General features: G+C 59.7%; 1 protein-coding gene across 3 annotated transcripts in view; it reads left to right on the top strand.

The window, feature by feature from the left end:
• Positions 1-766: 766 nt before the first annotated feature.
• The window catches only part of Thbs2 (thrombospondin 2), a 33,287-nt gene continuing 21,069 nt past the window's right edge, over positions 767-12,984 (top strand). Inside the window, exons 1-7 of one of the 3 annotated variants that reach the window (XM_046449374.2) lie at positions 767-892; positions 987-1,155; positions 3,683-3,754; positions 5,068-5,627; positions 7,303-7,387; positions 11,099-11,295; positions 12,662-12,802. In XM_046449374.2, coding sequence (XP_046305330.1) covers positions 3,703-3,754; positions 5,068-5,627; positions 7,303-7,387; positions 11,099-11,295; positions 12,662-12,802 — 1,035 coding nt within the window. In that variant the 5' untranslated portion in view covers positions 767-892; positions 987-1,155; positions 3,683-3,702. Of the gene's footprint in view, positions 1,156-3,682; positions 3,755-5,067; positions 5,628-7,302; positions 7,388-7,434; positions 7,447-11,098; positions 11,296-12,661; positions 12,803-12,984 lie in introns of those variants that run through there. The other 2 variants (XM_058580889.1, XM_058580890.1) reach the window with 2 other exon arrangements.

Consider the following 12,984-nt stretch of genomic DNA (forward strand, 5'->3'; position numbering starts at 1 on the left):
GTTTGTTCTCACAGAGCCCATGTCCAGGCACCAAGGTGTAGACTGCACAAAAGGAGCCAGGTGCTGGGCTCTGGGTGATGTTCCCTTCCTCTGTCCACCATCCACCCTGGGTGATGCCCACCTCCTCTTGTGTCCTGTCCACACCTGGCAATGTCCCGCCTCCTCTGCTCGCTGCCCACCCTGGGTGATGCCCATCTCCCCCTGTGTCCACAGTCTGTCCACTTGGCCTGGGTGATATGAGCTGTGGGCAGGAGCCTCGCAGCTGCCTCTGGGCTCACTTCCCTACCCAGGGCAACCCTGAGTGACCCTCCCTCCCACTGAGATTGTGCCTCTGCTTGGGCTTCTTTGGCCACTCGGAGTTCTGCCCCGAGGGCCAGACACTGTTGCGTGAGATCAAATGGAGTAGGTGACGCAGGTTTGGATTACAATCGGTTCTCCTGTGGGGCAGTACGACTCCTCAGTGCTCCAACGGCTTGAAATCACATTTGTCGACTCTATTTTAAAGTGAACTTTTTTTGCACATGGCAAAAATAATTCTTTCACTATGATAACTCCAGCAACGCAGCGGCCAGCTACTTACACCCACCAGTTTCTTTTATGTGTTGCTGACTCTTGCTTGGTGTGGAAAGAACGGTATCCCATCGGGTAATTTGAAACATATTTAGAGCATAGAACTTGCATTTTTTTCTCTTAAGCAAAATGGGGAGTTCCAGCCAATCTTGCTAGTTTTATTTATAGCATTTTATTTCCTGAGAGAAGACAGGAAAAGTGAGTCCCTGCCCTCTCCTCTCCGTCTGGCTCCTCCCCGTCCGTCCCCTGTCTGGAGGCCCTGGTGGACACAAGAGGAGGGCGGCAGCCGCACAGAGGGGCTGGACTTGGACTCAGACAGCAGGTACTGGGAGCAAATGGCGAGATCAGAAGGAGGAACTGTGTCACTCCCTCGAAGGAATGAATTAAACGTGCTTCCTCGCGTGTCTGATTGACAGGGCTACTCGGGAAGAGCAGCATATAAAGGAGGCGCTTGCTGCCCAGAGCAGTGGGAAGCGTCCACCACGGTGCTCTGCAGCCCGGGGTCTCCACTGGGGAAGGCGCGTCCTTCTGGTCCTGCTCGGAAACCCTGAGGTCAGTCAGCACCCCAGTGTGACAGCACACCAGGTAACGCACCTTATTTTGACTTTTAAGTCACCGCATTGGACTGTGACAGGCAGAAAGGCTGTTGATCCCAGGGGGGAGAGGACGGGGCAGCGGAGGCTGGAGTCTGGGGTGGTGGCCGCCTGGCCCTGCTCCGGGCCCGTGGCTCTGCGGTTTGCACGTGGGTCCTGCCCCAGGAGCTGCAAGTCTTTCCTCTTCCGAGGAGGAAGTTTCTGCTCCGACTCTGGCCGTGGAGGAGGGAGCGCGAGAGAGGAATGGCAGGCAGGGCTGGGAGCGCCAGCAGGGTCCTCGGTCTTGGACACCCTGGGCTAGCGCTGCCGGCTGAGCGGTGCTGGTGCTCCAGGGGACGCCCAGTGGTCCTGAAGAGGCTGCAGGGAGGGGTGCTGTGGCTTTGGGGGCTCGGGCACGGGCTGCTCATGGACAGAGCTGGCCGGGTGCAGCTGCTGCCAGGAGTGACAGCTGCCCACAGACGGGGCTGAGCTGACCCTGCGTTTCATGTGTGACCACTCCCGAGGGATCCCAGGAGCATCTCCTGCAAAGCTCCTTGTCACTTTGTATAAAGAGGGTGCCCACAGACACTCAAAGGTCTCCAACATTCACCCGCACTCCGTGGCTGAAGACATCGGCATGAGCGCTTGGCACGGGCACCTGAGGGGTGGAGGACACCACGGAGCTGTGACGCGCCTCCGGGGCCGGCGGCACGCGTGCCCTGCCCGCCCACCTGCACCGACCGACTTGCCCGTTCCGCAGGCACCCACGGGAAGAGGGTCTGTCCTGCAGGGAGCGGCAGCTGCTGGCGCTGAGCCCTGCCTGCCGTCTTAGGACAGGAGTCGATTTTGTCAAAACAAAGTTGAGTTCACTTTCTTTCTTCTTTTTGGTGCCGGAGCTTGAACTCTGGGGCATTCGACCCCGGAGCCACGTCCCCAGCCCTGTTCTGTATTTTTTTAGAGGCAGGGCCTCACTGAGTTGCCGGCGCATCGCTCTTGCTGAGGCTGGCTTTGAACGTCCAGCTCACTTTCTGAGCCTGCCGTGAGGCGTGTGTGCTGTGCTGTCGCTGGGATGGAGCCCTCTTTCGTTCAGCCTGTCCTCCTAGAGAACAGGCTTCACAGAGAGGGACAGGGGTCGGTGGCTCCTGCCTGTAGAGGGTGGGCGACAGGGAAGAGCCTTCTGACGTGGCACCTAGCACTGCTGATCCCTTGGCATCTCTGGAGTGCTCAGTGAACTGGGTACTGTTCTGAGTACACAGCAAGGGTTTACCCCTGTAACTTAGTCCCCTAAAAACTCCGTGAAAGGCCCAGATCGGGACATCTCCTTGTTCCTACCACCACCTCGGAGACGACGGTGGGAAAGAGTCCAGGTGCACAGTGAGCGAGTCCTTCACTGGGCTTTCTGGGTGGCTACGAGGTGCTGGACAGATGCTCATCTGCTGGAGGGACTTCTCAGAGCAGCCCAGCCAGTCAGATGCTGGCGATGACTGCTTCAACCCGCAGATGAAGACCCGGGGCGCAGCCAGTGCCAGGAGGAGCTGAGCTGAGGGGCAGAGCTCTGGCCCACGGTCCCCTGTGATGAGACGGCAGAAACGGACAGTAGCTGCCCGTGCACAGCGCAGTGGGAAGGGGTCCCTTCACGCAGCCCCTTCCTCTGGGCCACCTCTCTCCTCCCAGGAAGGTGGCTGAGTCCGGCTCACCAGACGTTCTGGAGAGGAGACTGCTGGTTTCCTGTGACTTCCAGAAGGGAGTCTGGTGTTGTAAATAAGGGAGGGGTCAGCGTCCACCTGGAGCAGGCTGGGGACTGTAGGAAGGACTTGGCTCCAGTGACCGCATCACCTACCTCTGGGATGAGGAGCCCAGACGGAAGGGCTCACGGAGGCCTGCGAGGAGTTAACTGTGGAGCTGGGCTTCCGTCCAGGTCTCCTGACTTGTGATCCAGCCCCGCTGCACCCTGCCAACTTAGAACCCTCAAGAATGGAAAAACAGCCTGCAGGAGAGTAGGAGAGTAGCTGAGACCCGCTCCCAGGACCCTCCCGTCAGTGACCCTCCCGTGCTCCCTGGGAAGGCTGCGCCCAGCCCGCACTCCCCCTCAGGGGCCAGTTAGCTGAGGTGGGACAAGGCCTCCGCAGACATGTGCACCAGGCTGGGTGTTTCTGGACTTCCACCTTCAGAATCTGAGTCTTGGTGACACGTCTCCTCAGCAGAACCACTTAGCACGAGCGACCAGACACTGTCCACTGCCCCTCTGCAGGGCAGGGCAGTTGTGGCCATTTTGCCCCCTGGGGAGTTAGATAACGGGAATATTCAGAACGCCACCAGGGTGCTGGTCCAGCATGCCCGCCCACTAACATCCGCCCAGGGGGAAGAGTCTACCGGAACAGCGTTCTGTGCCTCGGTGGGCTGCGGGGACCCCTTCACGGGCTGCGGGGACCCCTCTGCCTCTGAGTCTACGTGCAGCTGTGGCTAAGGGTACAGGAGCACCCCCTCCGGCGACGTGCGGCTGCTGTGCCCCTCTCTAACCAGGGCTGCTTTTCTCCTAGGAGCTGCAGCAGGACGCAGGATGCTTTGGGGGCTGGCCCTGCTGGCCCTGTGGGCGTGGCCCAGCGCACACGGTGAGTGGACCCAGCCGCGTCGCTCGCAAGGCATGGCCCCGCCACAGCGCAGATCCAGAAGTGGCTGCGTTTGGCTTTGCAAATGAAACCTTTACTTGCCTTTGAGTCCATACAACACGGAAGGGTTTATTTTTGGAAAACTTGGGTATTAGATAAAATGCCACCCCGTGGGGCTGCGGGTTTGGCTGTGCTCAGCTCTGCTCGTTTTCCACACGCTGTCTGCTCAGCAGTGCAGAGGGCCGGTGTTTTGTGTCTTCTTCCCATTTCCTTTCTGCCTACGATGTTATCTTAACTATTTCACCACGTGTTTGTTTTTTCACAACGTGATTGTTAATGACTGCATAGTATTCCATCAGAGAAGCCCTAATGCTTTGAGATCTATTCCCCTTTAGATGTTATTTTATTCCTTGTGAATAAACTTTCACTAGCATTTGTGATCATATCCTTTGCATAAGTTACAAAGATAAATTGCTCTTTTAATTGCAATAGTCAAAGGTTTTGATCAACTTAATTCCTACCAAGAGCCATACTGACCGTGGTCATATCCACGTGGTCATCTCTGGGCACCAGCACATGTTATAGTGCTTCAATGTGCCAAGATAGAGCGTCATACTATTTAAAGCTTTTAAAGCATTTTATTTGGTGCATTATTCTGAGCTATTCAAACTGCTGTCGTTTGGGGAAGTGTGCTGAGTCTCCTTTGTCGCACTTGGACGGTGACTTGGAACCACTCACCACAGCCAGAGGCCCGACAGGTCTGGGTCCTAAGCACAGTGTGGGAGGATGCAATTTTACAACCCTGGGAATGGCCAGCGAGTCCAAGGAGGAGGGTCCCACCGGGGACACCGCATGCCTGTGTCCCCTTTGCTCCGTCCCTGCAAGCCTGGCTTTGCACTGCGGTCCCCCCCTGGGCACTGGGGGCTCGGAGGAGGCTTCCCTGTGCCTCCCACCTGGGGAGGTCAACAGGAGGGGGAGGCTCCAAGTCCTGCCTGGAAAAGGTGGGGTCTCCTGCCAGAGTCCACCTCCTCGGTTGAGGAAGCCCCGCTGTGGGTGTGCGGCCGAATGGGATGGCCCTGGTGGCCAAGGCCCACCCGCAGCACCACGATGTTCCAGCCGAGGACATAGCTACCCACAGCTGTCGGGAGCACTGGGGACCGCAGCCTGGGTGGTGGCCTTCCTCGGAGGAGCCCCGAGCTCTCGTGCAAAAGGGCAGCAGCAGACCCGCAGTGAGCTTGCCTCGCCGCCCTGCTCTGCCATCCCGCCCGGGGTGCCCACCTTGTGCTAGTAACCCCTGCTGTGCCTCCCCTCGGCAGCTGGCGACCAAGACGAGGAGGACACCTCCTTCGATCTCTTCAGTGTCAGCAACATAAACCGGAAGACGATCGGTGCCAAGCAGTTCCGCGGGCCTGACCCCGGGGTGCCCGCGTACAGGTTCGTCCGCTTCGACTACATCCCCCCGGTGAACAGCGAGGACCTGAGCAGGATCCTCAGGACCATGCGGCGCAAGGAGGGCTTCTTCCTCACGGCCCAGCTGAAGCAGGACCGCAAGTCGCGCGGCACGCTGCTGGCCCTGGAGGGCCCCGGCGCCTCGCAGCGGCAATTCGAGATCGTCTCCAACGGCCCGGCGGACACCCTGGACCTCACCTACTGGACCGAGGGCACCCCGCACCCCGTCTCCCTGGAGGACGTGGGCCTGGCCGACTCGCAGTGGAAGAACATCACCGTGCAGGTGGCCGGCGAGACCTACAGCCTGTACGTGGGCTGCGACCTCATCGACAGCTTCAGCCTCGACGAGCCCTTCTATGAGCAGCTGAGCGCCGAGAGGAGCCGGATGTACGTGGCCAAAGGCGCCGCCCGCGAGAGCCACTTCAGGGTGCGTATGCAGGGCTGCGTCCCCTGGGACCCAGAAATGGGCCCTTCCTCACACACCTGCCCAGTCAAGCAGGGCAGTCTCACCAGAACACGCTGGCTCACACACGTGTGTGCACACACATGTACACACACATGTACACACGCACACACAAGTGAACACACATGTACACAGTACACATATGTGTGCATGTGTGAAGTCACACACGTGAATAGCACACATGTGCAAGCACAATGCACATATACACATGTACACACACGCACATGCATGCACACATGTAGACACATGACATAGACACGCATGAACACACACAGGAATGCACACAGAAACACAGAGATTCACATGCTCGTACACACATGCCCACGCACATACACACACATACACACAGAGAGAAACACAGATTCACACACATACATGTACTATCACAAATGTGCACCACACTCACACTTGCACACACAATTGCCATGTGTGAGCTACACATGTGTGCACACACATGCCCCAAACACGTGCTCAACATGCACATGCACCACCTAACGTGGACATGAGCACTGTGAAAAACTCACATGGTGCACTCCAGACACAGCGCACACCTTCCTGAGCCACAGAGCACAGCCTGTGGCCACAGGGGCTTCTCGCCAGTGGTCAGCGGTGGAGACAGGCTGGTCTGAGACCTGGGACCTGGCCACTCTTGCTCCTGGCAACCCCACCTTCGTTGCTCGAGCCTGAAGCCAAAGCCCAGCATGCACCTTGGCCGTGAGAGGGTGTGAGGACCCCCCACCAGCCGTCCTCCCAAGGGGGCTGCTGCTCCCTGAGAGGACAGGCCCTGCCCACCGCAGCTGTGGGCTCAGACAGGGCCTGCTAAGTCATGAGCCTCGGAACCCGCAGCAGGACGTCAGCACAGAGGGTCCCACTTAGGGACGCCCGCGACGCGTGCCCAGGCAGTGGAGGGGCACTTCCGACGGGCAGTTCTGGTCTCCCCGAGCAGTGTGGGGGTGGAGCCTCTCAGGAGGCTGGGCAGCCCTGAGCTGCAGCTCCCAGGGTCCCTGATCGGGAGGGGACACTGGGCGCTGCGCTGTGTGTGGTGCTGGCCGTGGGTGGGTGTGAGTGCTTTCCACTGGTGAAGTCTTCATCCGGCGATGGGTCTGTCTGGTCCCGACTGACCTGTAAGTGGAGGAACACCTGCACGCTGCTCTCTCCCGGGCGAGCGCGTATTCTTGGACATACATGTGGGTGAGAACTTGGCCATTTGAGTAGCAGATGCACGGCTTGCTACTGATGAACCCCTCCTGCCCGCAGGACACCCTGGCCGTGGCTGGTGGCTGACCAGGTGCACCTCAGGGGGGCTCCCATCCTGGCGTGGGGGCTCCCATCCTGGCGTGAGGGCTCCCACAGGCCCGAGCTGGGTCCCTGCCTGGGCAGGGGACACTGCCAAGCCCCGGGCCCTTGTGAGGGCTCTGCCGTGAGTTAGCCTGCTGAGGGTCGCTCTCCCCAGACCCTCCTGCTCCCCGCAGGCCTTTCCTCTCCTGGCTCTAGTTTCCGGGCTCCACTCCCGCGTCTTGTGCTGTGCCCAGGACCTGCCAGGGCACCAGACGCCCTGCTGGCCGGCCTCACGGCAGGCGAGCTGTCCTCCAGCGAGGTCTCAGGCTTGGCTCACCCGCCCCACGGTGTACTTCCACAGGGTCTGCTGCAGAACATGCACCTGGTGTTCGAGAACTCCGTGGAGGACCTCCTGAGCCGGAAGGGCTGCCCGGGAGCCCAGGGAGGTGGGTACACACCACACGCCTGGCGCCTCCTGGGGTGGGCGGCCCGGGAGCCCAGGGAGGTGGGTACACACCACACGCCTGGTGCTTCCTCACGCACACCAGGGGGCACTTCAGCAACAGCGCCAGGGGCCTGTGGTCCCTGAGACAAGCTGACTCTGAACGTGATTGGTATCAAGGATTGTTTTGAAGAGTTTATTTATTTTTAAAGCTGTTTTAACTAGCTGTACATGACCGTAGGATGTACTTTGATACAGCGTATATAAGGGGTACAGTTTCTCATTCTTCTGTGGACATGATGCAGAATCCCACAGGTCCTGCCATCACACATGCACGGGGAATAATGTCCGATTTATTCTGCTATCCTTCCTGCCCCCTCTCTCTCCCCTCCCTTCACTCCTCTCTACCTAATTGAAAGTACCTCTGTTTTCCCCTTGCCACCCCTTTATTGTGAATTAGCATCCACATATCAGAGAAAACATTTGGCTTTGGTTTTTTGGGATTGGCTTATTTTGCTTAGCATGATATTCTGCAGCTCCATCCATTTACCAACAAATGCCGTAATTTCATTCTTCTTTAAGGTTGAGTGATGTTCCATTGTGGTGTGTCTGTGTGTCTGTGTGTGTGTGTGTGTGTGTATCACATTTTGTTTATCCGTCATCTGTTGAAGGACACCTAGGTTGCTTCTATAGTTTAGTTAGTGTGAGTTGAGCTGCTATAAATGTCGACGTGGCTGCATTACTATAATATGCTGATTTAAAGTCCTTTGGATATAAACCAACAAATCCCCTTTACAAGCGAGAAGTCAGATGGCCCACACTTTGATCCAGTGTTGAAGGGAGGCAGCTTTTCAAACCAGTCAGTGACCATCGCTGCCCAGGGGATTCACAGACCATGGAACAGATTGTAGTCTCCCTGTGCGGTCCTCACGGCTGTCCATCAGGCTGTGGAGGTCGGGCTACTCTGCCGTTGACGGACGTTCTCATCTGCTAACTCACATCTCCAGTGGCATTTCCACCCTGCTGTGCCAGCGTCCTCTTGAGCATTTTACTGGTGGAGGTCCTGGGGCAGGGTCTGCTGAGCAGCATCTCAGGATCCGCAGAATGACCCTCTGTGCTGGGTGGAGCCCGGGGCTCCCTCCCGCCTGGCGGTCCTCCTCCACCCAGCGGCTGCCCGCTGTCTGACAGAGAAGAGGAGGCCCGAGGCAGGCCTCAGTTTCCACACCAAGAGTCGCGCGAGCCTCCGCAGCGGGCTGGCTTTCGTGGGCTGCCTGGGTGGAAACCGGGCTCTGCCACCCAGCCCTCCGCTTCAGAGCGGGCCGGGGTGGGCCTGCGGTTCCGAGGCGCCTGAGCCCTTGGCAGGTCCCGAGAGCTGAGCAAGCGGCTTCCAGGCTGCTCCCGGGCCTCCTGTGGGTACAGGATGCTGGCTGAGGCCACAGTGGTCACTCTGCTGGCCACTTGACGGCCAGGGCAGGGAGAGGACGCGAAGAGAGACGAGCACACACGGCGTTGTCTCCGTAAGGACAGAGTGCGCCCGGTGCTCTGCGTCGCGGCTCCTGCACCACAGCTCAGTGTGGCCCAGCAAGAGCTGGCGCTCCCGAGGCGGCCCACGGCCATGAGCAGCCCCCACAGATCAGGACCCCAGCCCGCACGAGCCGATCCCGAGGGCCGCTCAGAGCGCAGCTGGCAGTCCAGGCCCATAATCCCTGGCACTACCAGAGCCACACATGACACTGCCGGACCTTCCCAGCCCTTCCTAAAAGATGGCTCTCACACAGCCCGCCAGGTCCATCATGAGGTGGCCTGGTCCGTGGTCCACTGGACTCCCTGCCCAAGGCCAGGGCTCCCTCCCCGCCCCTTCAGACGTAAAGCCTGGCCCCACAGTGGCAGCCGGCTCACGGGTGGAGCTGGGTGGGGACGAGGGCCTCTGTGCAAGCCTGGCCTCGAGATCCCACCACGGAGACCCTGAGGCGCGGGGGGACCTGCTCAGCCAGGATGAGCAGCGGTGACCAGGCGGCCTCGGCCCAGCTGTGAGGAGGGACACACACAGCTGGGCCTCCAGTGAGCCTGCGCTCCTGTGCCCACAGGGTCCCCAACACGGTGTGGCCACCTCCCTGGGTGTCTTGCATCACCTGCCACCTGTCCTCTGTCATCTGTCACCTGTCATCTATCCATCATGTCACCTGTCCTCTATCCATCATCTGTCACTGTCATCTGTCACCTGTCACCTGTCATCTATCCATCACCTGCCACCTGTCATCTATTATCTGTCATGTATTCGTCACCTGTCATCTGTCATCTGTCATCTGCTCATCATCTATCACCTCTCATCTGTCATCTATCCATCACTTGTCATCTGTCATCTATCCATCCATCATCTGTCATCTATCCATCATCTGTCATGTATTCATCATCTGAGTATCATCTATTACCTGTCATCTCTTATCTAACATCTGTCATCTGTCACCTGTCAATCATCTGTGATTGATCACCTGTCATCTACTCATCTATACCATCCATCACCTATGGTCTGTGGGTCATGTATCACCCATCATCTGTCCTCTGTCATCTACCATCTACCATCTGTCAATCCCCTGTGATCTATCATCTGTCACCTATCATCCATGGACCATGCAGTGCCCACCACCTGTTGAATGCCGTCTGTCCACCCACCACCTGTCTGTCACCGTCCCCCTGGTCCATTGGTTAGTTGTGCAGGCACTTACATGTGCACGGCTGGAGGAAGCTGTAGGCGAGTGCCCGAGGCCCTCACAGCCTGGCGTGAACTGCAGCACTGGTTCACAGCTGAGCAAGGAGACTCACGTGGGTACGGCAGAAGCACCTCACATACTCGCGCAGCTCAGAAATGGAAGGTCTGAAAGGAGACGGCCCTTTAGTGCCTACAGTCACTCGACAGGGAGCTGGGCCCCTCCGGGACGGCTCTGGTTCTGGACTCGCCCCAGGTCACTTTGTAAGCTGAGGATCCTGCCCACGTGCGCCCATGAGCCAGGGCTCTGGAGGGCCTGCGTGGTTGGTTTCCAGGGCCGTGAGAGACCTGAGGGCAGAAAGAGGCAGAGGAGCCCAGTGTGCCAGGACCCTGGGACAGGGTGTTAGGTGGAGAAGGGACCCAGGAAGGTGGAGAGGGACCCTCAGTGTGCCTGAGTCTGTGGCTGAACAGGGGACGGGTGGGGCAAAGAGAAGGCATGGCCAGAGCTCGCGGCTGCTCCCCGACTCCGTCTGCTGGAGGCTCAGGGCCCAGGGCAGGGCACCCACTTACAGGCCTCGGTCTCTGGTCTGGCTGTACTTTCGGCATTTTTCTGCTCCTAACTGGACTCCTGCTCTGCCAGTGGACTTGTCTTTGGTGGCACAGGGACTGAGCCCGGGAGCACTCCTCACTGAGCCACGCTGGCAGCACATTTTAGTTTCCATCTTGAGACGGGGTCTTGCTTGGCTGCTGAGGTGACCTGGCATTGGGAGCCTCCTGCCTCAGCCTCCCTTGTGGCTGGGATCACAGGTGTGGCCCTGACCCTCTGCTAGTGGACTGTAAATGCTGAGCACCCTGCTGTAAGGGAGGCTCCCTTTCTGTTAGGTCGGGTCCCTGCCCACCTCCTCTGTTTTGGGTACAACTCAGCACAGGGCCGCTCCCGCCTTGCTGTGGGGCACCTGCACCCAGCACCAGAGGCCAGGCGCTCACTGCCCTGGTGTGTGTTCCCAGCTGAGATCAACGCCATCAGCGAGCACACGGAGACGCTGCACCTGGGCCCTCACGTCGCCACGGAGTTTGTGGGCCAGGGAGTGGCGAGGAGGCCGGAGGTGTGCGAGCACTCCTGCGAGGAGCTGGGCAGCATGATCAGCGAGCTCTCGGGGCTGCACGTCCTGGTGAACCAGCTCAGCGAGAACCTGAGGAGAGTGGTGGGTGCCCAGGCACGCGGGGCGGGGCCCCACACAGGGCCACACCTCCCTGCAGCCAGCTGCCTCTGGGGCTCCGGGACGCTGGGGCGGGGCTTCAGGGGAGGGAGAGCGGGGGTCCTCATGATGAAGACGCAGGCGCGGGATGCACGTTCCCCAAAACACGCCTTTATCTGGACAAGTTCTCCTCCCCACAAACAGACACAAGCCTGTGCAGAGGGGGAGGCAGGGTGAGCAGCAGCCAGACGGACAGACGGGGGCCATGGGCTGCTCTGGGGCATCTTTAGCTACGTAAAGCAGAGAGCAAGAGCCATGGGTGCCTCAAAGCTCAGGAGCTGGCAGTGGCAAGGCGGAGCTGGCCATGCTGCCCGTGACGTCCACACGGTTGAGCTAGTGTCCACCAAAGAACAGCAGCTGCTCCCCAGAGGACTGCGTCGGGGGGTGGGAGGAGTGAGGGAGGAGACGGCTGTGGGCCCGGGCTCCCGCCCGAGGCACTCCCTGGCTCCTCTGTCCCCACATGGAAGGAGCCCCTATGTGGGGTGCTCTGACCCTGTCTGGACGTGAGGGACCCAGGACTACAGTCCCTTGCTGGGTAGTGGAAGGGCTCCAGAAGGCCCCAGGGCTGGCTCAGGGGCACCCCAAGGGCGGAGCAGCCTCCTGGCACCCTCCATGGGGCATGTGATGGAGCAGAAGTGGGAGCAGCTCTTGCAGGTGGTCCTCTGGCAGCCTCCCTGCAGGTGCCTGCCCATGCTGGGGGTCGAGGGCACTGAGGTTGCTTCCAGATGGCGCTCCCGGGCAACCTGAACCACAGACCCTGTCCTGCAGCGAGTCTGCCTTTTTGTCAGGGGGTCTGCGAAGACAGCACCGTGATCAATCCCCGGGTGTGTCAGGAAGTGTTGCTGATGGCTGTGCCATCAGAGGGCCTGCTGGCCACACTGGGGATTGCCTGGGGGCAGCAACAGGCAGAGAGCCCCCAGGGCTTTGGCTCAGCTGGCTGGCGGGCGGCAGTCCCCACGGCCTCTTTCCCTGCCTCTGCACCGTGGCTGTCCTGGCTGGAGGGGGGGCAGGAATGAGTGATTCTGGGCTGCAGCCAGCTGGGGCTCCTCCTGCCCTGCCCCCGACACCTGCCCACTGCCTAGCACCAGCAGCGTGGCCCACCCAGGTGTTGAGGCTCGTGAGCTGGGTCTCACTGAGAGAAGGAGTGGGAAGCCCAGGGTGCTGGGGAGGTCTGTGGCTCGGGCTCCGCGGCTTCCCGTCTGCACACTCGGGCTCCGCGCTGTGGGTCCCTGCTGCCTGCGCCTGGAGCTGCTCAGACGGCTGGAGATGGTGCTGGGTTCTTGTCCACTCCTGATGCTGGGCCCCTTTGCAGTCAAATGATAACCAGTTCCTGCTCGAGCTTCTTGGTGGCCCTCCTAAGACGAGGAACATGACGGCCTGCTGGCAGGATGGCCGGTTCTTTGCAGAAAACGAAACCTGGGTGGTGGACAGCTGCACATCCTGCACCTGCAAGGTGAGTTCCTGGGGCCCCGCAGGCCGCCTCTGAGCACGGCGGAGCTCGGCTACCTGCAGGCCACAGACACAGTGCTGCAGCAGAGTGTGGCCAGACACAGGCAGGCGGGGGTAGGGCTGGAGGGGACAGTGGGAGGCACTGAAGTGTGACCGGGCCCAACCTCTAGGCTTCACACATGAAGA

The sequence above is a fragment of the Marmota monax genome, unplaced genomic scaffold, assembly GCF_021218885.2.
Source record: "Marmota monax isolate L192 unplaced genomic scaffold, Marmota_monax_Labrador192_F-V1.1 WCK01_AAM20220418_F8-fsc00083, whole genome shotgun sequence".
Lineage (NCBI taxonomy): Eukaryota > Metazoa > Chordata > Mammalia > Rodentia > Sciuridae > Marmota > Marmota monax.